Source organism: Jaminaea rosea (genome assembly GCF_003144245.1).
Source record: "Jaminaea rosea strain MCA 5214 unplaced genomic scaffold BDZ90scaffold_1, whole genome shotgun sequence".
In the NCBI taxonomy this organism is placed as follows: domain Eukaryota; kingdom Fungi; phylum Basidiomycota; class Exobasidiomycetes; order Microstromatales; genus Jaminaea; species Jaminaea rosea.
Window position 1 is genome coordinate 2,262,845 of NW_020289975.1, and position 22,762 is coordinate 2,285,606.

Below are 22,762 nucleotides of genomic sequence, written 5' to 3' on the forward strand. Positions count from 1 at the left end.
GGCCGTGACGCTGTGCGACTTCCTCTCCGCGCTAATCTCGGCCCGCCTGTCCGCCTTCTTACCTCCCACCCTCAACATCGCAAAGCGCAGCATGGCTTCCACTTCAGGAGCAGAGGACAATAACGCCCCGGCAGGTGGAGCTGCGGCCTTCCTTGCGGGCTTTCAGCTGGTGAGGGTACTCAGCCAAGACGCCAAGACGAGGAGTGCTGCGTTGCTGGGCACCCTGCCGGCGCAGGGCGACGGCGAGACGGTAAACAACGGTGGTGGAGAGCGTGAGCAAGCCATCGTGCTGCTGGAGAAAACACACTTTGAGGATAGCTTCTACAGTGCGCTCGGCGAGACCGAAGGCGGTGAGAAGGGAAACGGACAGGCAGCTGCGCCCGAGGACGGAAGGCGGGAGACGAAGAAGGTGAAGCTTGATAGGACTGATGGCGCCGAGGATGGTCGCCACGACACGACAGCATCATCAACCCTCTCGACGAGCATTCAGCTCCGCAACCTCTCAGACATCCAGTCCCTCGGACACAACGACATCTATACATGGCTTCTGGCCCGGATTGGGTCCTCGTTCGTCACCTCTCCTCCAGACGTGAAACTCACCCTCATCCGCCCAGCTACCTCCTCACACATCGAGAAGCACTCGGCCCAGGAAAAGATAATGGTTTACGAGACGCCGCAAATGTACAGCGAGAAGACTTTGCCCTGGATCAGCGCACAGGATCCCAAGCGGATTCAGTGGGTCTACAATATCTTGGAGGGCAAAAAGGAGCAGGAGAATGTCGTGTACAGAGATGAAGATCCGATGATGGGTTTCGTCGTGAGTAGAGGTGCAGCCTCGCTTTTCTTCGTCGCCCTCTCTTCGACAATTGATGTGTTCCCCCTTCCCCGCATGCACAGCTCCTGCCCGACCTCAAGTGGGATCGCAAGACGCTCTCATCACTCTATCTCCAAGCCATTGTTCAGGACAGATCTTTGCGCTCCCTTCGCGATCTCACACCCTCTCACAGTCCGCTGCTTCGCAAGATACGCAGCGTAGCATCGCAAATCGTAGCAGAGAAGTACGGACTGGGCTCCGTCGATGACCAGGGCAAGAAGGTGCGGTGCTTCCTTCACTACCACCCGTCCTATTACCACCTGCACGTTCATGTGCTCTCAGCAGACTATACGTCTCACGCTGGCGCCATCGTGGGGCAGGCACATTTGCTGGATGATGTCATCGATCTGTTGGAGCTGGGAGTGGAGATGAAGCAAAGGACGATCGGTTGCGCGCTAGGAGCTAGGCATGAGCTACTGGGGGTATTGCGAGGATGAGATGCAGAAGGCGACCAGACGATATTCACGTGAATGCTTGCGGGGTTGAGAGATGCTACAGATTGATAGAAGAAAGAACTTTCGCTCGCTACCTACTCCTCATCCTCCTCATCGCTCCTCAACTCAATCTCGATCCTCCTAGACGAGCCAGTTCTCTGCATGCCAGGCCGCGAGGTTGAGTTCGAAGCGCTCCTCATCGGGCTATGCACGCTGCCGCTCCTACTCCTGCTACTCCCACCACTAGTAGAGCTCGACGCTCGCCTTGGCCGACCGAGAGGTTCACCAATGCTCTCTGGCATAGGCCCATCCAGTCGCATTGTACGTCCAGCATGTAGATGAGGATGTTTGCGTTGCCGCCGCTCGTGCTGCTGAGGGACGGTGAGGGCTGATTCGCGCGGTCCAGAGCGGCGTTGACGTTTCTTTGCGGGGGCTTCTGCGCCAGTCTCGCCTGGTGAGGCGGTAGCGTCACCATCGTCGGCAGGCGCTGATGCTGCTCTGTCTTCATCGTCGTCGCCTGCTCCTGCAGCCGACCCACCACTAGCAGCAGCAGCGCCACCACGTCCACGACCTCGTCCACGGCCCCGCGCAACGCCGCTGTGTCCTCGAGCCGCTCCTCTACCTCTGCCCCTCGCCGTGGTGGCACCTTTCTTGCCTCCAACCGTCTGACGCTGTTTGCCTTTACTCGAGGCAACGTACTCCTGGTCGCCGTCCTCGTCATTGTCTTCCTCCGATGAAGTATCGGAGCTCATTGTCTCCTCCTCGTCCTCAACGTCTTGCTGCGCCGTCTTCCTTCCGCGCTTCGTGCGCTGCCTGCCACCCTTACCCTTCCCTTTGGCGCCGGCTGTAGCCTCCGCTTTGTCCGCGCCTTCGCCCTCAAGCGCGGCAATATTGGCATCGAGCTCACGCTGTGCATCCCTCTTGGTTGTGCGCATCTGCTCTCGCCGCACAATGGGCCTCGAGGCGCCCATGGCCTTGCCGATCTTCTCCTCTGGCACATGCTGCGCCCGCGTTGATGCGTCTGAGGGGCCGGCGATCACCTCAAAGTCGTCTCCATCACCCTGCGCGCCCGCGTCCCCCTTTGCTGGTGATGTAGAAGCGGGTGCTGCCGCAGCCGCGCGCTTATTGGCCTGTCTGAACCCGTCCACCACGTTCTGCAAGCGAGACGATCCGTACTTGGGGAGCTGTCTTCCCGCATAGACTCCCGTACCCGCCGAGACGTCGAAAAATCCGTTGCGGTCCAGCGTCGACTGGTTCGCCCCGCCCCTCGCCCTTGAGCGACGACTCTGCGCCTCGATAACAGGGACGACGTACTGATCTGTCTTTGTCGTCGGCCAGCCAAGGTACTCGCCGAGGTAAGTGCGCAGATTGTCCAGGTCGGGCAGACCCCATTGGAAGGGCTCGTCGGACGAGTCCACCTCGGGCTCATAGTAGGCATCGAGCACCTTTGCGTTCGGCCAGTCTTCACTCAGATGCACCTTGTTCGCCAGCGTCTTCTTGATACGTCGCATCGTCTTCCCCCTCGTGTCGTCCGGCGTGTCTCTGCCGCTCTGGACCTTCATCCACCAATCTTTGAAGCGCAACAGCCCATCCGGCCCAGTGAAGAGCGAAAGGACTTCCATTGCGACCACCGGCCCAACGCTCGGCAGGCCTTCGGTGTAGTCAGAGCCGAGTAGGTAGGCCAAGCGCACCAGCTTCTCGCGATCGAGACCAAGCTCCCGCTGGATGTCGGAGAGTAGGAAACACTCCACCACTTTGTTGTTGTTGAACATGTTCTTGTACACCCGCGTGCCTCCGAAGAGGAACACATCCGAATCATCGGTGATGATTCCGTCGACCAATTTCTGACTGACAAGCTCAGCGCACTGCGCTTCAGCCTCCATAGGGGCGGTGATGTATGGCAAGCCGAAGAGGCGCAGCATGAGCTGAATCTCGCTGGCCATCTGGCGGGTAATCTCCTCTTCACTCTTCTTCGTGTTGACATGCTCGGCTTTCAATGCTTGGACCTCGCGTGCTAGCTGGGCTTGCGCTTCGATGAGCCCTTGACCTTTGGTGTTACTGATGAAAGCAGCGATGTCGCTTTGGTCAGCTCGCATTGCTTGAGCCTCTTCCTCGTACTCGACGTCCATTTGCTCGAGCTCTTCGGCAGTTGGCAAAGGAAAGCCGTCGGCACCAAGCGTGGGTGGCTCGGGTGAGGGGCTTGCAGACCACTCAATCGGCGAGCCACCATCTGAGTCGAGCGAGGGGGAGCGACGGCGCTGCGGGCTGACTTCTGCGACTTTGCCTCTTTCCTTGACAGTAGAGACGTCGTTGTCCAGGGTCGCATTTGCCGGGATCGGGGAGAGCGAGGACGAGCGCGAAGCTTGAGCGCCAGACGCCTGCGTCGGCGAGACTGTCGTCTTGCCGCTTGCTTCCGACATCTCCTTCTCCTGTTCCCCTGATTGAAGAGGCGACGGCGCTGTGATCTCTTCCTCCTCAACACCAGCAGCCGCCTGTGCCAGCTTATCGCTAGGCAGATTGACCGCAGGCCCAGGAGCGGCTGGGGCGTCCACAACCTCAGCGGCGGCCGGTGACGCTGGGCTATTTTTCTGCTCACCCTTCTGCTCGAGCTCGGCAGATGCTCGCGGACTGTGGTCGTTGAGCATCGCAGTTGCCGCCAGGTCATCGTTCTTGGGCAAGGGCTCCATGTCCGGCTCTGCACGGCCCGCCTCGTCTGTTTTGGTCTTTGTTGTACCGATTTCTGGCTGCTGATCCTTGAGAGCTGGTTTGATCGATCGAGCTTCTGGCTTCTTGAACACTAAATCGGCTGGTGGCAACTTGCTAGGACTTGCACGCAGCGGCGTGGCTTTCAGTTGGCTAGGTGAGTCCGCCATCTTGCCCCTCGGGTGAGCGGCGCTTGTCTTCAGAGGCGACGATGACATTGCTGCTTTTTTGGCTGGGGCGCCTGGCGGTCTCTTCAACGGGCTGGGGCTTTCGGACTGCTTGATACGCGGATGAGTGACCTCTGACGCAAGACTCTTCGCAGGGCTGGCTACAGAGCTCATCTTCGATGGAGACTTGCTTGATTGGCCTGGAACGTCCTCTTCTTCCTCTGCTTGTCCGTCGTACCACTTGCGCCGCTCAAAGAGCTTCGGATCAAGGCGACCAGGCAGGCCAGGTCTGTCTGAACGTCGGAAGCCAAGAACAGGCCCGGACGGGTCACCAGATGGGCGAAGCGTCGACTCCTTCTCTCGGATGGCTGTGTCGTCCTGCTCTCGCGCCGCGCTGGCCTCAGGCTGGACGTCCTCCATCTCGATGTTTTCCTCGTCAGCAGCGGTCTGATCGACGTTTCCTCCGCCGCCATACGCGCTTGCATAGTCGTCGACGCTGAAGCCCTCCGACGGCTGATCCGCCGTCCCAGTTTCACCAAGAGCACCGGCGTACTGGTCAGCGCTGAAGCTCTCCAACGGCACGTCTGCATCTACGTCGTCCAATGATCCTGCCTCGTCGTCGTCAGAGATCGCGATTGTTTCTCCGTTCGCGGGTCGCTGCACACGACGAGTACGCCTCTCTGTCGCAGACAGATCTTGCGTCATCTCCGCGATCTCAACGCCGGCATCGTCGTCTGTCTCATCAGCGCTGGCCTCGTCGCCGTCATTCTCGTAGTATGCCGCAAGCGCAGTAGCAATGGCTGCATCGCCGCCAACACTGCCACTCGCAGATGCCCGCGACGACTTGTCGCCCCTGCCCACCCCAGGAAAAAGATCCGCAGCCTTCCCGCCCTCCTTCAGTCGTTGTCTCGCAGCTTTGAGCTGCTCCTCCAGCACCTCGTCCTCGTTCACAATCCCTCTCTCACGCATCTTCTCTCTGATATGCTCCTCTGCACGCCTGCTCAATATTTGCTCCGCAAGGGCGCGGCGCACGTCTGGATTGTTGGCGTCGGAGGGTCGGAAAGCATTGAGCGATGATGGAGACTGTGAGACACTCTTGCGAGGAGAGGCTGAGGTGGACTGGTGAGGGACCTCGACCTCGTCCAACTCGATGTCGTCGTCCTCGTCGCGGTAATTTTTGCGCGCCAGCTGACGTCTGCGCTGCTCGAAGGAATCTTCTTCGTCATCTTCCTCGTCGGAAGAGACGTCGACTTGCTCATTGCTCCCCACCACGATGGCCTTTTCCTTACTAGTGCCCTCCTGATTTCGCACCCCGAGCACAAAGCCCGTCTCGTCCCCGCCCTTACGCACTAGCACGTACTCGCGGTTACGCTCTCCTGCCACTCTGATGGGCACCTTAATATGGGCATCTCCAATTTCGTCTGTCACATCGAGAACCCGCTGAGTGAGCTCGTTGCGCGTCTTGAGATTCTGGATCTGCGCCTTGGAAAAATCGATGGCCGTGGGCGAGGTCTGCAGCATGCTCTGCAGACGCTTGTACGATGTACCGCGTGATGCAGCACGCATGTCTCCTACCAGCTCGTATTGGAGCTCAAAGGGAAGAGAGCGGAAGAGGGGAGAGGACATGTCGATGTCCGAGGGCGTGATGGATGAGACGAGATGTCTCAGCTCAGCATCTGTGGCGAAGCGGAAGTCCTGGCGGCGCCCTTTCTTTGAGCCTGCGGCTTCACCACGACCGCTGCCGCTTGCGCTTGTCGAGGCTGTTACTGTGTTAAGATCCTGGTCGAGGTTGGGTAGCGCATATGGGTCGCGATGGTAGTCGATATTCTTCTTCTTCTTCGCTGCGCCTTCCTTGGACGGTGAGGCTGAGCTGCTACCATCGAGTCGGGCCTGTTGAGGAGGAGCTGCTGGCCGGCTAGGGCCAGCGGCAGCATTTGATGAGCCGCCATAATCATCCAGATAGACGACATTGCTGCCCATTCCCGTTCCCTCGTCGTTGTCGCCGTCCGCATCAGCGTTACCCTGCCTGGACGATGACCCCCCTCCCGATCCAACGGCGACATGCTCCAGGGCAGCTTGACGCAGCTGGGCATTGAGAAGTTTCTTGGCAGCAAGTGCATGCGACTCCTTTGCTCCCTGCCTACGGTTCTTGCGCCCAATCAGCGTCTGCCTCTTCATGACTGGCGCGCCACCATCAAAGACGAAGACGGGTCTCAGGCCAAAGTGGAGTAGCTTGCATATTCTCCAAAAGAAGCCCAATATGTGCGCATTGGAGAGTGTACGACCTTCCTTGTCCCTCATTGCCATTCTGAAGTGATAGAGCCAGATGGACGAGTCGACTGCAAAGCGCTTCCCTTCGAGGTCTTCGAGCTTGATCGGCCTCGCCGCCGGCTGCAGCAGAGACCACAGGCCTTGGACACCCATGGTGGCGGGCGATCAGGGGTGTGATGATGGAGCAGCTTCGGGATCGGTGAAATGGCGACGACTGAGCAGCAAGTGTCCCCCCTCTGCTGCCCTCAAATCGTCGTCATGAGTAAGATGGCAAAAGATGTTGCTGAGCGCGAGGCGCAGTGCAGCCAGTCGACTTTGCATCTTGATCTCTGTCCGTTGGTCGTCTCCGCTTGTCTTTCAGGGTCTGTGCGTGAGTGTGACGGCGCCCGCCTCTTCTCGCCGCGTTGCCGCCTTGGTTGCCGCGTTGGTTTCCTTTTCCTGTCACCCGACACGCACAGCCATTCTTGCTTGTCATTTCTCATCTTGCCCTCACACAGATGTCACGCCGCGAGATCCCTACATCTTGATCGTACACCATGTCTTCCTCACCCAAGACCGGCGAGGAAGTGGCTGCCTCGCCTCGTCCGACATCGCCTTCTTCGTCCCCTGACACCTCTTCACCATCGCCCACTCCACATTCGTCCTCTGGACTTTCTCCAGCTCACCTGATAACCGCAGCTAGCGTTGCTCTTGGCCTACTCCTGCTCCGTTCAGGCTTCTTCAACGTCGTCCTCGTCGTAGCAACATCTGTCCTCCTGCTTCTCAATCCTTACGTGCGCACTTTCCTCGATCTTCCTCCTGGCAAGGAAGATGGTCAGGGTGGTCTCTTTGGGCTACTGGACCCAGCAGGATACTTTACCTCCTTCTCTTTCACCAAAAAGTCCATGGACAACGAGTCGGACGATGAGGAAGGTGACAAGGAGTCACGCCAACGGCGAGGTCGCGATTACGAGGATCGCCAGCTGGCTCCTCTGCCCGCCGAGCTCAAGCAGTCGCTCGATCAGCTGGCGCCCTTGGTAGTACGAGACTTCGTCAATGGCTGGTACACCCACCATTCATTTGGCTACCCTGTATTTCCTCGCGCGGTGCGATCCACCATCGACCATATGGTCGCCTCTGTGTACACTCGCACCATCACCTCGCGCCTCCACGCCGTCGATGTCACCACGGAGCTGCTTCTCACCGGATCGTCCGTCTTCTTGACCTGCCTGCGCAGGAAGAGAAATGCTAAGGCGGCCGCCGATGCGGGCGACAGGATGGCTGCTCAAGCTTTACGCAGAGGTGGAACGGGGCACTGGAACAGCAACGAAGAGAGGATTGCATCGCTGCGGTCCGCAATGAGGGCCTTCTTTGAAAGGCATTTACCCCCGCATGAGCGCGAATCGGACCTCATCTTCAACCTCATCACCGAAGTCCTGACCAAACAACTATGGAATCTAATTCTTACTCTGGGCGAGCCCGACTTCCTTAACCGTAATCTGGTTGCGTGGAAGGAGAGCCAAGTCGCAGTCGCATCAGCGGCTCCTCCTGGTCGTGCCAGCATGGACACTCCCTCTACTGGCGCGACCGGGCCTTCTCCTCCTTCGCGACCACTGTCTCGCGCACCAGACATGCCGCTCTCGCCGACCGCTCTCCCTGACACAGGCTCAGAGATCCCTCGCCCGCCTTCGACAATCCAAGGAGAGCGCTCACGGCCGGCCTCGACAGCGCCAGAGAAACAATCGTCGACCTCTCAGCCCCCACCTCTGCCGCAGCGCAGTGGTACCTTGAACGTCCCCAGCCCAGGTCCTGACCGCAACATGATCTCGACTCCGCCTACGCGCTCCGACTCGCCCATGATGCCATCTTTCGTGGCCTCGCAACAGCCGCGCGCTATCCCCAGGATGATGTCGCCCATGCGTCCTGCCTCGCCGTCTGCACAGACGCCAATCAGGCAGAACACCACACCGGCATCGGGTGCGCCGCCGAGGATGCAGAGTCCTTCTGCGTATAACGTGCCCTCGCCTTCCGCTCATCGCGGTAGTGTTGCAGGGTACCCGCAGAGGACTTCCTCCGACTTGCAAGACGGCTTCTCGGCCGTCGTCGGTGGGCTGGGAAGCGCTATCAAGGGTATTGGCAAGGGGGCAGATGCTATTGCTGGAGGTATAGGCGATGCGCTGATCAGCAATCAACCTGACGATGAGCCACCATCGCGCTCGCCATACCGTCACAGTAACCCACACAGCGAGGCGTGGCAGCGCGGGTCAGCCGCAGTCAATGACGCCGCAAGCCGCCCCGATGTCCTTCAGCCGTCGAACAACGCTGTGCGTCGCAAGCAGCCTCCTTCGGAGCAAAGCAAGGGCCAGAACTCCTCTTCCACAGATGAAATGGCCTCTCAGCCCGCCTGGCCAAGCAACCTACCTCACGACTTCAACGGCGTCGCAGAGGGAGACAATCTTCCAGAGAGCCTCAAGGCTTCCCTCCGCACAGCGTCGCCCTCGCGCATCTCAAGTCCACCGTCGATGATGACTTCGCAGCCTTACAGGCGGTCGCAAGATCCAATCAGATCCAGACCTGAGAGTCCGGCTGTATCACGCTCTCAGGGAGCGAGTGGTGAAGTAGCAGCCGCGGCAACGCAGCCCAGTCAAGCGCTTGGACTGCCTCCTCGCCCTCCAGCGCCAGCTTCTGGGCCTGAACTGCCACCGCGCCCCATTGATACCGAACATGCCTCCAAGCGCTCTTCGATACCACCCGCCCCGGCACTGGATAGCGTCCTCTCGCGCAGCGACTCTGAAGGCCTCTATGACGCCTTCGAGGCGTTCCTGGAAAACCCCCGGCGTGACATGCCCAAGAGTGGCGTCTCCATCGTGCTGGGTGAGGGAGAAGAACTTCTCCGTCTGCACATCGGTCTTGCTACGATCGAGCGCTTGGTACCCAAGGGCGCGGGCGAGGAGTCGGAGATGTTCCGTGAAGACGCGAGCAGTATCTTGTCCAAGGCGAGAGACGGATTGAGAAGAGCGCTTGATTCGGCCCCCGTAACTGCAGTGGATGTGGCACCTGCGCAAACTGTGGCAAGGTCACTTGATACGGCCATCTCGCAGCTCGGCTTTGGGTCGCAAGGCTTTGATGCAAAGGAGGGGACGGTGAGAGACGCACTAGAGCCCGTGAGGGAGAGGTTGATGAGTCGCCTTGAGACACTTTATGCGGCATTTTGGAGACAACGTATGGAGAGCAAGAGTACAACTGCGGCACCAAAATCTGCTGGCACTGGTCTAGCCTACGAGCCAAGACGCAAGGACCCGCACGCGGCAGGCAGCTCTGCTCCGGCAGCAACCGGCACTCCGTTGCGCAGTAATGCAGGCCTGCCCTCCCAGCCACCATTGCAACGCACCAGCTTTGAGGCAGGCGGCGGTATCGGCAGCGCATCAGCGTCCCCCATCATGGCAAAGCGCGCCTCATTGCAGGCGCCTAAGCCTCGCTCAGCGATGATGGATCAGCTCATCCGGCTGGGCGACGATGATGACGATGACGACGAGCACGAACACCACGATGCCGAGTCCACCCTGCTCGGTCCCACTGCTTCAGGGCAGGAAGGTACAGGAGGAGTCCTTGTCACAGTGACAGACATCTCCTCGAACGTGGAGCGTCCGAGTTCGCAAGTAGACATAAAGACTTTCGAATTTATGTGCGCCGTTGAGCCCTCTCCTGCGGCTATGGCAGCCGGGTCGAGCGGGACGGCTGGCGGGACCAGTGACCTCTTTGAGTCATCGGGCGGCTTTGTCCTGGTTCGACGTTGGGCTGAGGTGGTCACCATGGACCGAGACTTGCGCAAGACTGCGGCGGTCTCACAGGGTGTCAGCCTTCCGCCCCTCCCGACCACAAAGGGGCGTACCAGCTCAACCCTATCTTCGGACCTCGAGATGTATCTGGCGAAGATCCTCTCCACGCCGGAGCTCGCTTCAACTTCGCCCGTTGCGCAATTCGCCGATCGTACGAGGGCGGCAGCTGCAGCTGAGGCGGTGGGTAAGGGTGGCTTCAATCCATTCTCGAGTGGGGTTGAGCTCGGACGCAACCTGGGACGCAACTTCGTTGAGGGCGTGGGCGCGGTGGGCAAGGCAGCGAGTACGGGGTTGCAGCAGCAGCTTGTGCAGCCAATGGGGACAGGAGGGCCGCAACAGGGAGCGCGGAGTGTGGGACCAGCGCCCGCTCCACGAACAGTCAAGGCAGGCGAGAGCGTCAATCTTCACTCATCGCGCGAAGCCAACGAAGCTGATCCAACCTCACGCACACAATCACCCGTCAAGCAACTGGACAGCGGCGGCACCCACGCTCCTTTGCCTACCGCTCCTCGCGGCCTCTCTCCCCGCGCTCTCGACGCGCTCCTGACCTCCATGTTCGCCCTAGCAGACGAGGCCCTCTCCCTCACAGGCGCTTGGTCCATGCGTCGAGGGGTGGTCCGCTTACTACAGTCGGTCATCCGCCAATCTTACTCTGCAGCCATCGTCTCCGCCTTCGAAGGCACCACCTCAGCCTTGAGCGTCAGCTCTGTCTCTGGCTGGATGGACAAGGCTCGCACGACCTTTTGGAGTCAGGACGAAGCGGCTAAGTGGATCTACGTCAAGGGAGCACCGAGGACAGCGAGGGATAGGGTGCAGAGTGAGGAGGCGGCACGCAAGGTTGTGCTGGGCTACGCGCCGGCGCAAGCTGCATTCGTGCTCGGACCTGGAGGCAAGCAAGCGTGTGAGAGGGGATTGGAGGCGATCCATGGAGTTGTGTGTGAGGATGAAGGAGCACTCGATCTGGTGCTGACGCTGGCGCTTAGGCTGATTCAAATGGTGTAGGCGCGCAGCGAGGCACGGAGGCTCGCCCAACGGATTGTCTTCTTCATACGCACAGCCGGGAGTTTCTGAGCTGGACTCGACTTTGGGCATACTGCGCAGGGCTGCAGGCTTTGTATGATATCTCAACTGCTGAGCTGCTATTGCAATAGGCCGGCGAGACAGTGTGTCTCCCGCCTCATGGTGGTTCCCCTCCCCCTGCTCCTACTCTTTCTTTCCATACCTGATGCTACATCTAGTGATGGTGTCCCTCGCCGTGCGTGTCGAGCTTGTAGCCCACCAGGGAACGTCGCCCAAGCTGAAAGGGGCAGTAACAAAACGTCAGCATGAGTGCCAAGTCAGCATCTCTCCTCCAGCATGCCGTTGCTCACCATCTCGCCAATCGTGAAAATTCCATACGCCTCGACAGCGTAGATGGCAAACTTCTTCCACTCGCCGGTCTGAATCAATCGCTGCCAGTACGAAGAGTCCTGCGCGCGCTGGTACATGTGCTTGTATGCGTCCTGGACTACCGAGAAGGACTTGGGCGGGGCTAGTGACTCGGCGATGTAGACTTGCTTGGCAATGTGGCCAGCGACCTTGGCGTTGTAGATGAGGGGGTCGGCATAGCCTGGCGATGAAGGAAGAGTCAGGAGAGGGGAGACGTCAGCTGATAAAGCGTCACGTTGGGCATCGCCCCACTCGTGCTCACCACCAAGAGCACCCTGCAACTTCTGGCCCACAGGTCCAGCAGCCTGCTTGGCCTTCTCTGCAAAGTTGGCCAGGGCCTTTGAAGCTCCCTCAGCTGACGCCTTGGCCGACGAAGCAGCGTTCTGAGCCGAAGAAGTAGCGCCTTGTGCTGCCTGCTTTGCTGAGGAAGCGGCCTCCTCGGCGCTCTTCTTTGCTGAGGATGCAGCGTCCTTTGAGATAGGCGACGACGAAATCAATCGTCGCTGTTGCTGCTGCTGCGCCGTGCGAGCGACTGAGCGGAGTGTCGTGGTGCGCATCATGACGGTTGGAATGACGATGGAGGAAGTGAGAGTCGTGAAGCCGCGAAAGGAAGAAGTGTCAATCGCCTGTTGGCCTCGCTGATGGCCACGACGGGACGGCCGACAGGCGGCGGCTCCATCACGGCGGCCCGCCCCGCCCTCGACCTCGACCTCGACTTGAGTCCGTCCGGTTTCGCGCCTCGGGCTGGCCCGGGCTCATTCTGAGGCAGCTTAAATCGCCACCAGCGCGACTCTTGGGCGGTCTTTTCGAGCCGTGATTTCTTGAAAGCCATCCGCGTCGAGAAAGACGCTCAGCAACATCAATCCGCTATCTTCAAGCAGCCAAGACATCAAGGAACATGACTTGAGGGATTCTAAGCGCTCTACACCAGTCAAGGCTGTCAGTACTGGTCAATCCGCCTCGTCACGCGCCGCCATGACCTCGCGCAGCTGCCCACAATGCGGCCATACGGGCCCCTTCGAAGTGGTCGACGAAGTGATGTGCGCCGTTTGTGTCTGCGGCCACATGTTTCAGGAGGATCTCGCCCTGTTCTCCCTCACACACGATTATGGCCGCGATGTCGCACTACCTTCGCAATACAGAGCCGAAGCCCCGCACCCTGATTTTACCGGCGCCATGGAACTCAGGCGCCGTCGAGCTGCTACTGGGCCTGAGATGACGAGGGCGCATAAGCTCGTCTACCACTATCATCAGGCCAAACAAGCCAAGTCGTGGCTCAAGATGGTGGTCAGACGACTAGTAGGGGAGAGGGCCGCAGTCAACAACCCGTACGAAAGGCGCATCTGGGCCGTCTTTGAGTCGTTGAAGGCCGAGGCGCAGAAGACTTACGTGACGCGATCTAGGAAGAGCGACCATAGCAAGGGGCCGCATCAAATAGCCACAGACGTACAGGAAGACCTCCAAGTCCCTTCTGCGTCGCCATCAGCGAAGCAGAGCTCGAGCGACAAAGTCTACAATTCACAAGGCCTCACATGGGGAAGTGCCGCCTCTGCAGCGCTCTGTGCTTGCACATACGCCTGCTTCAAGGAGAGTGACGACACTCAACACACCCGAGATCCACTCCAACGTCGTGCCTTCAGTCTGCACCTCGTAGCCTCCTGCTGCGATGTCACCCATGCGCAGGCAAGAAAATGGGCAAAGAGACTCAAGCGGTTCCTACCTGGGCGATTCGCGACGCTGGTATTCGACACGCCCGAGATGCACGTAGACCAGGTAGTCAAGTGGCTTGGCGAGCAAGCAGCATCATGGACGCCCAGCACATTACTCGACGTAAAGCACAACTTGCCCGTCCTGCGGAATCGCCTCGTCGACTGGAAGGAGGTCCGCCGCCTCTCGCGTCTGCTTTGCTCTCTCGTCTTCGACAGTTCAGAAGAAGAGGGACAGAACGACCCCCGCGACAAGATGGTTGCCTGCGAGCTCTTGTCCACGCCCGGTGACTGGGCATACATGGTTGTTCTCTGGGCCATTGGCGCCTTGCTCGGGAAGCGCCTCATGGGCAAGCAATGGGTGCGTCGCGATCTCATCTGGGCAAGCTTGGGCGTCGAGCCAGCCAAGCCGCAAGCCAAGGATGACGAGGATAGTGGCGCAAGCGAGGATGACGGCGAAGAGGAGGCTCCCGCGCAGCTCGACGCTAGCAGCAGTAATGCCCCCAATTGGCCGTTCATCTCTCTATACCACGATATCGGCATCTACCTCTCCTGCAAGGCTCTGCAGCTGCCATGGGTCGATGCACACTCCATCAAACGTACAAAGGGTGGGCGCGACGTGTTGAAGGATGGCGAGGAGGTCAAGTATCTCCGCGACGTTGTCGAGTTCTCGGCCAGCCTACGAGGGGGTGACGATCAAGGGCAGCAGGCTCCAACTCTATCCAAGAGAGCACAGAAAGCCAACAAAGCCGCCTCTCCCTCCCTGCCAATCGCGATGCCTCCTCAGTTCCCCACTTTCGCAACAATCCCCTCAGACCGTCCCTCGTACACGGCACGCAACTTTCCCCAACTCTCGGCCGACCCTGCACTGATCGATAGTCTGGACCCTGCCACGGTGGATGCCCTGCTCTTTCGTCCTGGGGAGATGGATGGGTTCTTGCGTTCCGAAGAGGGAGATAGACGGAAGTTGGAAGGATACAAGAGGACCGTGGGGCATTGGGAAAGCGATGAGGAGAACGAGAGCGCGGCAGAGCAGGATGATGGTCAGGCTAAGAAGAAGAGAAAGAAGGTGAGCGGAACAGGACAAGCAGCAGGCTGGGAGGAGCAAGGGGCCGAGAGGGCTCAGACCCCGTCGAGGACGTCACAGGGCGGCGATGAAGAGAATGGCGAGGAGGAAGAAGAGGACGACGAGGATGCGGAGGTCCTGAGTCTGCACTCAGAGCATTATCGATAGCTTTTACACATCATACCACGCACATGCGTTCATACCTTGCAATCATCATCATACATTCATCATCATTCGTATCAGCCACGTCACATCAAGCAACGGCCATCTGCCATACATCTTTGCACGGCCTGCACCAGCGCAAAGTCCCATCACCAGAAGGGGCAGAACCGCTACCCGTACCGCCACCCGCCGATGTTGTCGCGACACACTGTCCACAAAGCGTAGCCGCGCATCCCTTGCACGTCTTCTTCGACTCGAGGTAGCCCCATTTGCGCTTTCCACAGCCGTGGCATATGGACGCGATGTCCACATTAGCGAAAGCGACGGATGAAGCTGACGGAGCGCCGCTACCGTTGCTCTCTGCTGCTGGAGCGGTCATTGAGTGCGGGAGGAAGTTGCCTTGTCCAGCAAGACACCATGAAAAGAGTTGGCCTGCTGAGTCGCCCACGAGGAGGATGGAAGAACGGCCCGTTGCGCTTGTCGTTCCAGGAGGTGGCGTCTCTAGATTCGTCGAAGAGGACGACGACGAGCTCGCTGCGGCTGAGCTGCCAGACAAAGATGCTGGTGCAGCCGATGTGACAACGTGCAGGATGGAGGTGATCGTCGAGGTGACAGGTATGGCTGCGTGAGACGTGCCATTCGAGGCTGACGAGGTTCCTCCAGAAAGCAGTGGCGTGATGCGATCCTGGTGCTCGAAGATATGGTACGGCACGAGACGCCACTTGGGTCCTTTGACCGAAGCTGAACTACTCGCGTGGTCGCAGCTCCAGGCCACGACTTTGCCCTGCGGATGGCCTGTGAGCACGACGGCAAGTCTGCCTCCTGATGCTGGCGTCGGTGACGATAGGAAAGCCAGGGCCGTGACCGGCCCGGCGGCGCTGGTGACCCCATCGTACTGAGCCAGAAGCTCGCCGTTGACAGTCCACAGCCGCAGCTCCCCTTCTGAGCCATTGTTGTCTGCTGCTGAGGTCACAGACGGCCCGGCGTACGTGGCGATGAAGCCTTCCTCCTCGTCAATGGCGGCATGGAGGACCGGCGCGCTACCTGGCTGGCTACCGGCGAGCGTGCGGATGTATGCACCTCGATTTGTGTCCCAGACAATCGCGGTCCCATCATCGCTCCCACTGATAGCGATGCGCCAATTCTGCGAAGCAGCGATGCAGTTGACCTGCGCCTTGTGGCCCCTCAGAACGCCGGCGGCCTGCTGAAGCCCACCGCCGGCTGCATTGCTCCCTGCCCCGCTCCCGCCTGCCCCTATCATCGACAGTTCCTTCTTCGCTGCGTCCACCTTCCAGAGTAGTACTAGTCCATCCTTGCATCCTACTGCGACCGTAGATGGCCCTGTCTGCCTCAAACAGAGTACGCGCTCCACGCCCGCTTGCTCAGCCACGCACACGGCCCGCTGCGGATCGCTCGATTTGAACATGCGCAGAGACCCATCGAGGTGCCCGGCCGAAAGCGAAACACCCAGCTTGGGCAGGATAAGATAGTCGGACGGAGAACTGTAAGCTGGGCAGCGGTCGTTGCTCGCGAATGCTCCCAAGTTGTCACTGACGTAGATGAAGTGACAGCTCGCCTTCATTGTGCGGACGGGTGCCACGCTCTGGATTGCCAGCCAGGGCGTCGAGTGGAAGTCGATTCGATTCGTCGGGCACCCGTACCGCGCTACGTGGGGTCGCTCGAAGAGTCGGGCAGGGCAGACGCCAAAATTCCACACCGTTTGCGACGCAGCGCGTCGCTCGTTGGGGTCTTTGATGCTGTCCAAGTCGACCTCGTCAGCATAGGAGAGGGGGTGGAAGACATTGACTGCATTGACTGCTTCTGGGCCTGTCTGCTTGTACCCGAAGACAAGGTCGATCCAGTGATGCAGCCGCGCTGAGACATGGTCGCTTTCCAGGGCTTCCCGATTCTTTTGCACGAAGACAAGCGGATCACCCTTGGCCCACGGTGGCAGTTCGACGTCGTCTATCTGGCTGCCAGCCTGCGTAGAGCCAAAGTCGAAACGATTCTTGTTGGCTAGGAAGTCAGGGAGGTAGAAGAATTCCGGCGTGAGCTCACGGACATCTCCTCTCGAGAGCTCCGAGGAGGAGCGCCAGGCGCGCTCGATGGAAGAGAATGTGCGTTCCGCCAGGTCGAAAGTGCCGCCTTGCAGGGCAATGAGGAGCTTCTCGAAGGGACGAAGTCGAATAAGGAAGCCGGCCGTGGTTGCTGCGGTGCTGAAGTGGGTGCCATAGTGGAAGGGAGTCTCGTCGATTTCGAGTAGAGACTGATAGCGCTCCTCGAACTGCAGCTGGCGCTGCTTCGATTGGGCACCCATTGGCAGGGACAGGTCGCGGTACGTCTTCGGGTTTGACAAGTCAAGCTCCTCGCTGGTGTAGTCGGCAATGATCCATGGGAAGACCGGGTACTGTGAGAGGTCATTGAAGCTCCGCCCTGCGAGGGTGTTGAGGCGCATCAGGTAGTCGAGATTGGTGATTTTGCGCTGCCGCCACGCTTCTGTGATGACTCCTGCTTGCTGCCGTCCGAGGGCCGCTCCCAATCGAGCACCAAAACCACTCACAGCGCCCTTCGTCGTGGACTGCATCGCGGGTTCTTTGATGCCAGCCCTCATCTGCTCAGCGCCATTGATGGCTGCCCGACAGCGAGACTCGAGGTCGCGTAGAAGGGCGTCCGCCTTGACGACCGTTGGCAAGACGAGCAGGCAGCTCTGCCCATCGTCAAAGAAGAGCTCTAATGCCGTCCGACGATGAAGGAAAAAGCGACGGTGCACCCGTTTGAGTGAAGTCCACGGCCATCTGCGCGTCTGGGCATCTCCTTCAAGCTGCGCAATGAGTGACGAAGGCTGATCCGACTCGGATGACAGTGCCGCAAGGACATGAGCGTCTCTCTCTGCCTCAGGTGCCTGCCAAACATTCACCAGTTCGCCGTCGGCCTTTTGAAAGAGGTCGTCCACGAGGTACAAGTTGAGCGCGCCCGTTATGCACAGTGCGGCTCGGCAATCGATGCCTACGACCCTACTGGCGTTGACTACCCCCTCAACTCGGTCGCCCCTTTCCAGGGAGCGGAGCACCTTGCGGAACTTGTGCTCGTGGTCGTCTGTATCGGGCTCGACTCCGGTGATGTCCGTCGCAGTCGAAGGGTTCAAGGTCGTCGCGGACAATGAGGTTGTGAGCGAGCCAACGGCAGCGTCGGTCTCGTTCTCGTTCTCGTTCTCGGCCTCCGCTTCCGCCTCAATACTGCCCCATGCATCGCCATGCTGAGGCATTATGGGCGTACTGGGCATTGTCTCCGCTTCTCGATATGGGGCCACATCAACCTGCGTCGTCTTTGGCTGCTGCATCAACCTCTTCCTCATACGACGCGGCCCCTCGGTTGGGTCGAGTTGCCAGGCCTTGGCCGTCTTCTGCATCCCGTCACTCCCGAGTAGCGCCCTTTCCTCGTGCAAAGCGTCCACAATCCTCGTCCAGCCCTGCGAAGCGGAGGTCTGCAGCTCGTGCACATCGAATACGTGCTTGAGGCGTCGACTCTCCTCCGCAGCTACTACCCCGGCGTGCCAGGACATCATGCGACGTTCTGTGGTTGCGATGGCCTTTTCTCGCGACTCAGACTGGTCGAGCATGCGCCGTAGCTGTGCTACGCGCTCCAGGTGCGAGGCCGTCTGCAGGGTATCGGCAGATTTGAGGAAGCCTTGCCACACTGCATGGTACGGGAGGTTGTCCTCCTCAACAAACGCCATCTCCTGCAATAGCTGGCTTCCTGCGCCGAAGACGTCATCCAGGCTTTTGCCCTCGGGGAGAGACTTCTCCGCCACCTCGGGCTTGGACAGAGCTATCAGCTTGAAAATGTCCAGGCAAGCCTTGCGCACGTCGGGCGAATCTGGCCGTGAAGATTGCAAGATGCGATTGGTGAGGCACTCCACAAAGACTCGATCGGGATTTGATCCTAGGAACAGCGTCTGCCAATGAAGGATCTGCCGCAGCGTGGCGAGCACGGCCGCATTTCCGGAGAGGCGGTACAGCGCGATGCGGTTGAGGCTGCTGTGCAGGCTGACACTGGCCTCTTGGCAGGTACGCTCATCGAGGTCGGTGAGCAGATCGGTGATAGTTGCGAAGAGCGTGTCTTCAAGCGCAGACCCGTGCAGGATGTCGTGTGAGGCCTCCTCAATGAATGTGGCCAACGAAGTGAATGCAGCCGGCGAGACGACCATCTTGTTCCTCTTCGCCGCGGCCAGCTGCAGCGAGATGGACGAGAGCAGCTTGCTCGTCAGCGTGAAGCGGAAGCTGCCCTGGCGTGCAAGGTCCTTGGGTGGTATTGCGGCCATCAGAGCGGAAATGATGTTGCCTTTGCCTGTCAGAAAGATGCTTTCTGTCGACAGACGAGCGAGGTGGTCGAGGAGGGCATTGCAGCAGTTTTCGAAGACGTCGTCCGTCGCTGCGCCATCTGCTCCAGGGGGGTTTGCCTCGCTCAGCGCTTGCGGCGACTGAACATACGGTTCGACCGCTTCGCACAAACCCCGCAGGACGATAGGCGAGAAGAGAAGTTCCCGCCATGCCACATCGGACGAGTGGGCTTCGATGAGGGCTGCCGTCTCCTTGACTAGGACTTGCTGGCTCGTGTCGCGGAACGTAGCCGCAAGCGTCTGCGTATCGATGTTCATCGAGTTGCTTCTCTTTCGCGCGTGCCGATTGCTCCTCTTCGTGGGTACGTCCAGCATGTCGGAAGGTCGCGGTCGATTGGCAGAGCGTGACCCTCTTCCTGCGCTCGATGCCGCATCTTTCAATGCTTCGCGAAAGCAGGCGACGATGACCCGCAGCATGGGTGGGCAATGTACCTCGTGAGGCGGGGCGAAAGCTTGCGTGAGCCCGGTGTTGGGCTGCCGTTGCTGGCCAAAGAGCGCGGAAAAGAGTAGTGGGATGACCAGTGGCTCCTCCCAATGACGAGGCACAAGACGCTCCAAAATCTTCCACCCGCCAGCAGCTGTCACCCGCTCTACGTGCACTGGATGGCGGATGAGGATGAGCGCAAGGAGCTCCAGAGCAATGACTGCTGAGCCTTGCTCTGCTCTTGGGTGAAAGAAAAGGAGGATCCACTTGACGTTGATCGTCTGGCCGAGCTTGGCTAGGAAAGCCGGTCGATCCAGAGCAAGAGAGGCGACAGTTTCAAACACCTTGAGAGCCATCTTCGACGGCGTCAGCTCCGGATCATCGCTAAGCGGCAGAGAGATCGTAGGCTTGCGAGGTGAATCATCGGGGCCGAGTGTCGCAGTGCGACGAGGGCGTGGACGGGGAGGGAGCGCCGATGTGGATGTAGACGCTCTGGCAGCTGGCTCATCTGGGTGGACAAGGCGAGCAGCGAGGTACGCTGTAGCCACCTTGAGCGATGCTTCCGACCACGATGCCACGAGAAGAACGCGCAGAGCCTCAGTGACATGGCGAGCCAGATCCGCACTCGGTGTGGCTGCTTCAATTCGCCAGAGCAGACGTTTGACGATCTGCATCCTGTTGAGCCTCTTGATGTTGAAGCGGCGATGCTTGGACGTCTTGAGGAGCAGGGCGAAGTGACCCAAGTGAGCCCTCTGCACTTCTTCTGTGGTCTGCGCCCACAGATCGAAGTCCAGTAGGACGACGCGATACATGAATGGGTTGACCAGGGCGGCTCGTTCAGGGAGCTGGGGGTCTACACCGACTGCCTTGAGGAGAATTTCAAGCACCGCGAGGGAAACTTTGTCCGCTCTTTGCCGGAGAATGAGGCACAGCATCTCATAGGCCCGTATCTGTTCAGCATCCTCGCATAGACGCCAGCTCTTGCGGAGCAGCTTGAAGAAGACGTCGAGAGCCGACACAAGGTCATGGGAGCCGACGAGCTGAAGCAAGATGGCCGTTCCGCCTGCTCTCCACACGACGTCCTCGAGGCGTGGGGGGCAGTTGAGAATCGGATTTCCGTACAGTTTGGCGTACCCGAATGACGCGGCGAGAGCGTCGCGGGTGAGTGTAACAGCTTGATTGAGCAGGACTGTCGTGCCTGGTCGGTGGCTTGCCTCCAAGTCTTGGCCTTGCAAGGGCGAGCGCCTCCTCTGCGCTGTACAGCCTGCATTCAAGGCAAAGTAAAAGTGTTCCTCCGCGAACATCTCGCTCGATCTCCCCGCCACGGAGGTTACCAAGGGATGACGAGCCAGCTCACGCTCAGCGTCTGCCCCATCTTTAGCGAGACTTTTGGCCACAGCGTCGAGCCTCAAATTGATCTTGGTACTGGCCTCGTACGTCAAGAAGCGGCCCAGCGAGTCCTGCAGATTGCCGCAGTAAGAGTTGCCCAGCTCGCAGAGAATCAAGGGAAAGTCGGGGGGTAGAGCCATGTCCATGAGGCAGATTTGGCCGACAGTCCAGACCTGCCGATTGGATCTACGTTCATTGCTGCCAGAGGCGACGACAGGCGCGGTACCCACTACAGCCCTTGTGGGTGAGCCGCTCGTGAGCGGGGATGAAGGCCAAGGAGCGTGGTGCTGTTCGACGAGATGGCCGTCGACATACCATTGCGCGAGTGAAAGTTGAGCGTTTCCCCGTGGTCTCCGGTGCACAAAGGCAATGTGGTGGAACCCACCATCGTCCAGCGGCTTGCCGGTGAAGGTGAGTGGGGGCTCGTCGCCTTTGAAATGATAGTCAAGCCGGCTGGCGTCGTGAGAAAGGAGCAGTCGAGTGGACGTTGTTCGTTGAGCGTCAAAGAGATGCAGCAGATCAATTGCGGCGGTGGGATCGGCCTTGTCGATCCTGATTGCTGTGAAGAAGGACCAACCATCTGACTGGGGCGCAATTGGAGGGAAAGGTTTCGAGAGGCTGGAGAGCGCGATGGACGCATGTCCGTGACGAGTCATGTCTAGAGTGGTGCTGTTCGGTACTACGTCGCAGGAGGCAAGCTTGGTGAGGAGGGCAAATATGGGATCGTCTTGGCTCGTGGTTGAGGAGACGTAGCGCAGCAGTCGTTGTCCATCGGCATCTGGAACACCTACTACACGGTAGAAGGGCTCGAGTACATTGACGAGCCATGGCGAGCCTGCCCTCGGTGGCTGAGACAAGAGATGCTCGAGGACGACTTCGGAGAAGCCTGCGTGGCGCAGCGCTACTGCATTAGCTACACTTGTCTGCAGAAGTTGTGCAAGGATCGATGCGAGGACGTCGTGAAGATCCGTCTTCACCATGTCCCTGGTCTCTCGGTATGCCAGCTTGACAGCCTCTGCGTGCACGATGTAGCCAGACCACATCTGCGCAACGTCCTCCGGCGGACAGCGCATACGAGTCGAGTACGTTGAGATGTCGCCCAATGCCAGGCCTAGGAGAGCTGCAATGTAGTGGTCCGGGGACGTCTTGAACAAATTCGATAGTCTGAGAGCAGTAGCAAGGCCATCCCATCCGACGGTATCCAGAAAGATTCGATCGTTTCCTGAATGATCGACAATGGCCTCTCCCAAGATGCCGAGTGTCATCTTCAAGATCTCGATGCGCAGTCTCTCCTGAATATCCTCGTCCTCGTCCTTGTCCTCCGAGCTCGCGCTGGCTGCCAGCGAGGACAAGATCTGGACGATGACCAGAAATCCACCACATTGGGCAAAGTCATCCTTGGCATGACCACCATGTCCACTCTCAACGAGGAGGCGATGGACATGCGAGGCAAGACGAAGCTTGTCGTCCAGCTGGTGGGCTTCAAGGGTGGCCACTTCCTGGAAGAGAGAGGCCAGTTCCTCTAGACTTGCGCTGCGGGCTTCTGTCATTGGTGGTGAGTGCTGGGGTTGTGGAGAATCAAAGCCGCCAAAGGATGAGGTCGAGGCGCCTGATGCTGATCGAGGTGTTGGGGGTTGGCCCCACAGCGATGAGGAGGGACCCCGCGCCTGGCCATGGTGCGGCGAGAGGTGGGGCGATGGCATGCGGAGCAATAGGCTTCGAGTGAGCTCGCCGTCGCTCAAGGATCTTGCATCAAAAGGGCGACGGCAACGGCGACGGCGACGTAGATGAAGGAAGACGAAGAGAGCAAGTGATTGTCCGACTTGGCTCCAAATCAGGATCGATCCATTCGCGCTCAGGCCACCCGCCTTTCTTCGACTCGACACGGAGGTCACAGCTCACTCGGTGTCGCGTGTTGTGT

General features: G+C 59.4%; 6 protein-coding genes across 6 annotated transcripts; 3 read left to right on the plus strand and 3 right to left on the minus strand.

The window, feature by feature from the left end:
- Window positions 1–66: 66 nt before the first annotated feature.
- BDZ90DRAFT_229846 (scavenger mRNA decapping enzyme) lies at window positions 67–1,466 on the plus strand. The gene is made up of 2 exons (XM_025505238.1): window positions 67–817; window positions 898–1,466. The coding sequence occupies exons 1-2, from the start codon at window positions 92–94 to the stop codon at window positions 1,309–1,311; spliced, it is 1,140 nt and encodes a 379-aa protein (XP_025365467.1). The 5' UTR covers window positions 67–91; the 3' UTR covers window positions 1,312–1,466.
- BDZ90DRAFT_229847 (PIN domain-like protein) lies at window positions 1,237–6,726 on the minus strand. The gene has a single exon (XM_025505239.1). The coding sequence runs from the start codon at window positions 6,600–6,602 to the stop codon at window positions 1,404–1,406; it is 5,199 nt and encodes a 1,732-aa protein (XP_025365468.1). The 5' UTR covers window positions 6,603–6,726; the 3' UTR covers window positions 1,237–1,403.
- Window positions 6,727–6,896: 170 nt separating this feature from the next.
- On the plus strand, window positions 6,897–11,679 carry BDZ90DRAFT_229848 (hypothetical protein). Its single transcript, XM_025505240.1, has 2 exons — window positions 6,897–11,564; window positions 11,638–11,679. The coding sequence occupies exon 1, from the start codon at window positions 6,986–6,988 to the stop codon at window positions 11,267–11,269; it is 4,284 nt and encodes a 1,427-aa protein (XP_025365469.1). The 5' UTR covers window positions 6,897–6,985; the 3' UTR covers window positions 11,270–11,564; window positions 11,638–11,679.
- BDZ90DRAFT_206705 (hypothetical protein) lies at window positions 11,538–11,874 on the minus strand (the record flags this gene model as incomplete). Its single annotated transcript, XM_025503967.1, has 2 exons — window positions 11,538–11,564; window positions 11,638–11,874. Coding segments are annotated over 2 exons (264 nt in total), but the record flags the coding sequence as incomplete, so codon positions are not given.
- A 636-nt stretch (window positions 11,875–12,510) lies between these two features.
- BDZ90DRAFT_229849 (hypothetical protein) lies at window positions 12,511–14,700 on the plus strand. The gene has a single exon (XM_025505241.1). The coding sequence runs from the start codon at window positions 12,671–12,673 to the stop codon at window positions 14,633–14,635; it is 1,965 nt and encodes a 654-aa protein (XP_025365471.1). The 5' UTR covers window positions 12,511–12,670; the 3' UTR covers window positions 14,636–14,700.
- BDZ90DRAFT_229850 (beach-domain-containing protein) lies at window positions 14,671–22,629 on the minus strand. Its single transcript, XM_025505242.1, has one exon. The coding sequence runs from the start codon at window positions 22,389–22,391 to the stop codon at window positions 14,721–14,723; it is 7,671 nt and encodes a 2,556-aa protein (XP_025365472.1). The 5' UTR covers window positions 22,392–22,629; the 3' UTR covers window positions 14,671–14,720.
- Between the last annotated feature and the right edge of the window lie 133 nt (window positions 22,630–22,762).

Coding starts and splice junctions, on each gene's coding strand:
- BDZ90DRAFT_229849 (XM_025505241.1), top strand. CDS start 12,671: ATGACCTCGCGCAGCTGCCCACAATGCGGCCATACGGGCCCCTTCGAA.
- BDZ90DRAFT_229847 (XM_025505239.1), bottom strand. CDS start 6,602: ATGGGTGTCCAAGGCCTGTGGTCTCTGCTGCAGCCGGCGGCGAGGCCG.
- BDZ90DRAFT_229848 (XM_025505240.1), top strand. CDS start 6,986: ATGTCTTCCTCACCCAAGACCGGCGAGGAAGTGGCTGCCTCGCCTCGT.
- BDZ90DRAFT_229850 (XM_025505242.1), bottom strand. CDS start 22,391: ATGACAGAAGCCCGCAGCGCAAGTCTAGAGGAACTGGCCTCTCTCTTC.
- BDZ90DRAFT_229846 (XM_025505238.1), top strand. CDS start 92: ATGGCTTCCACTTCAGGAGCAGAGGACAATAACGCCCCGGCAGGTGGA. Junction 818..897: donor ATCCGATGATGGGTTTCGTC/GTGAGTAGAGGT, acceptor CCGCATGCACAG/CTCCTGCCCGACCTCAAGTG.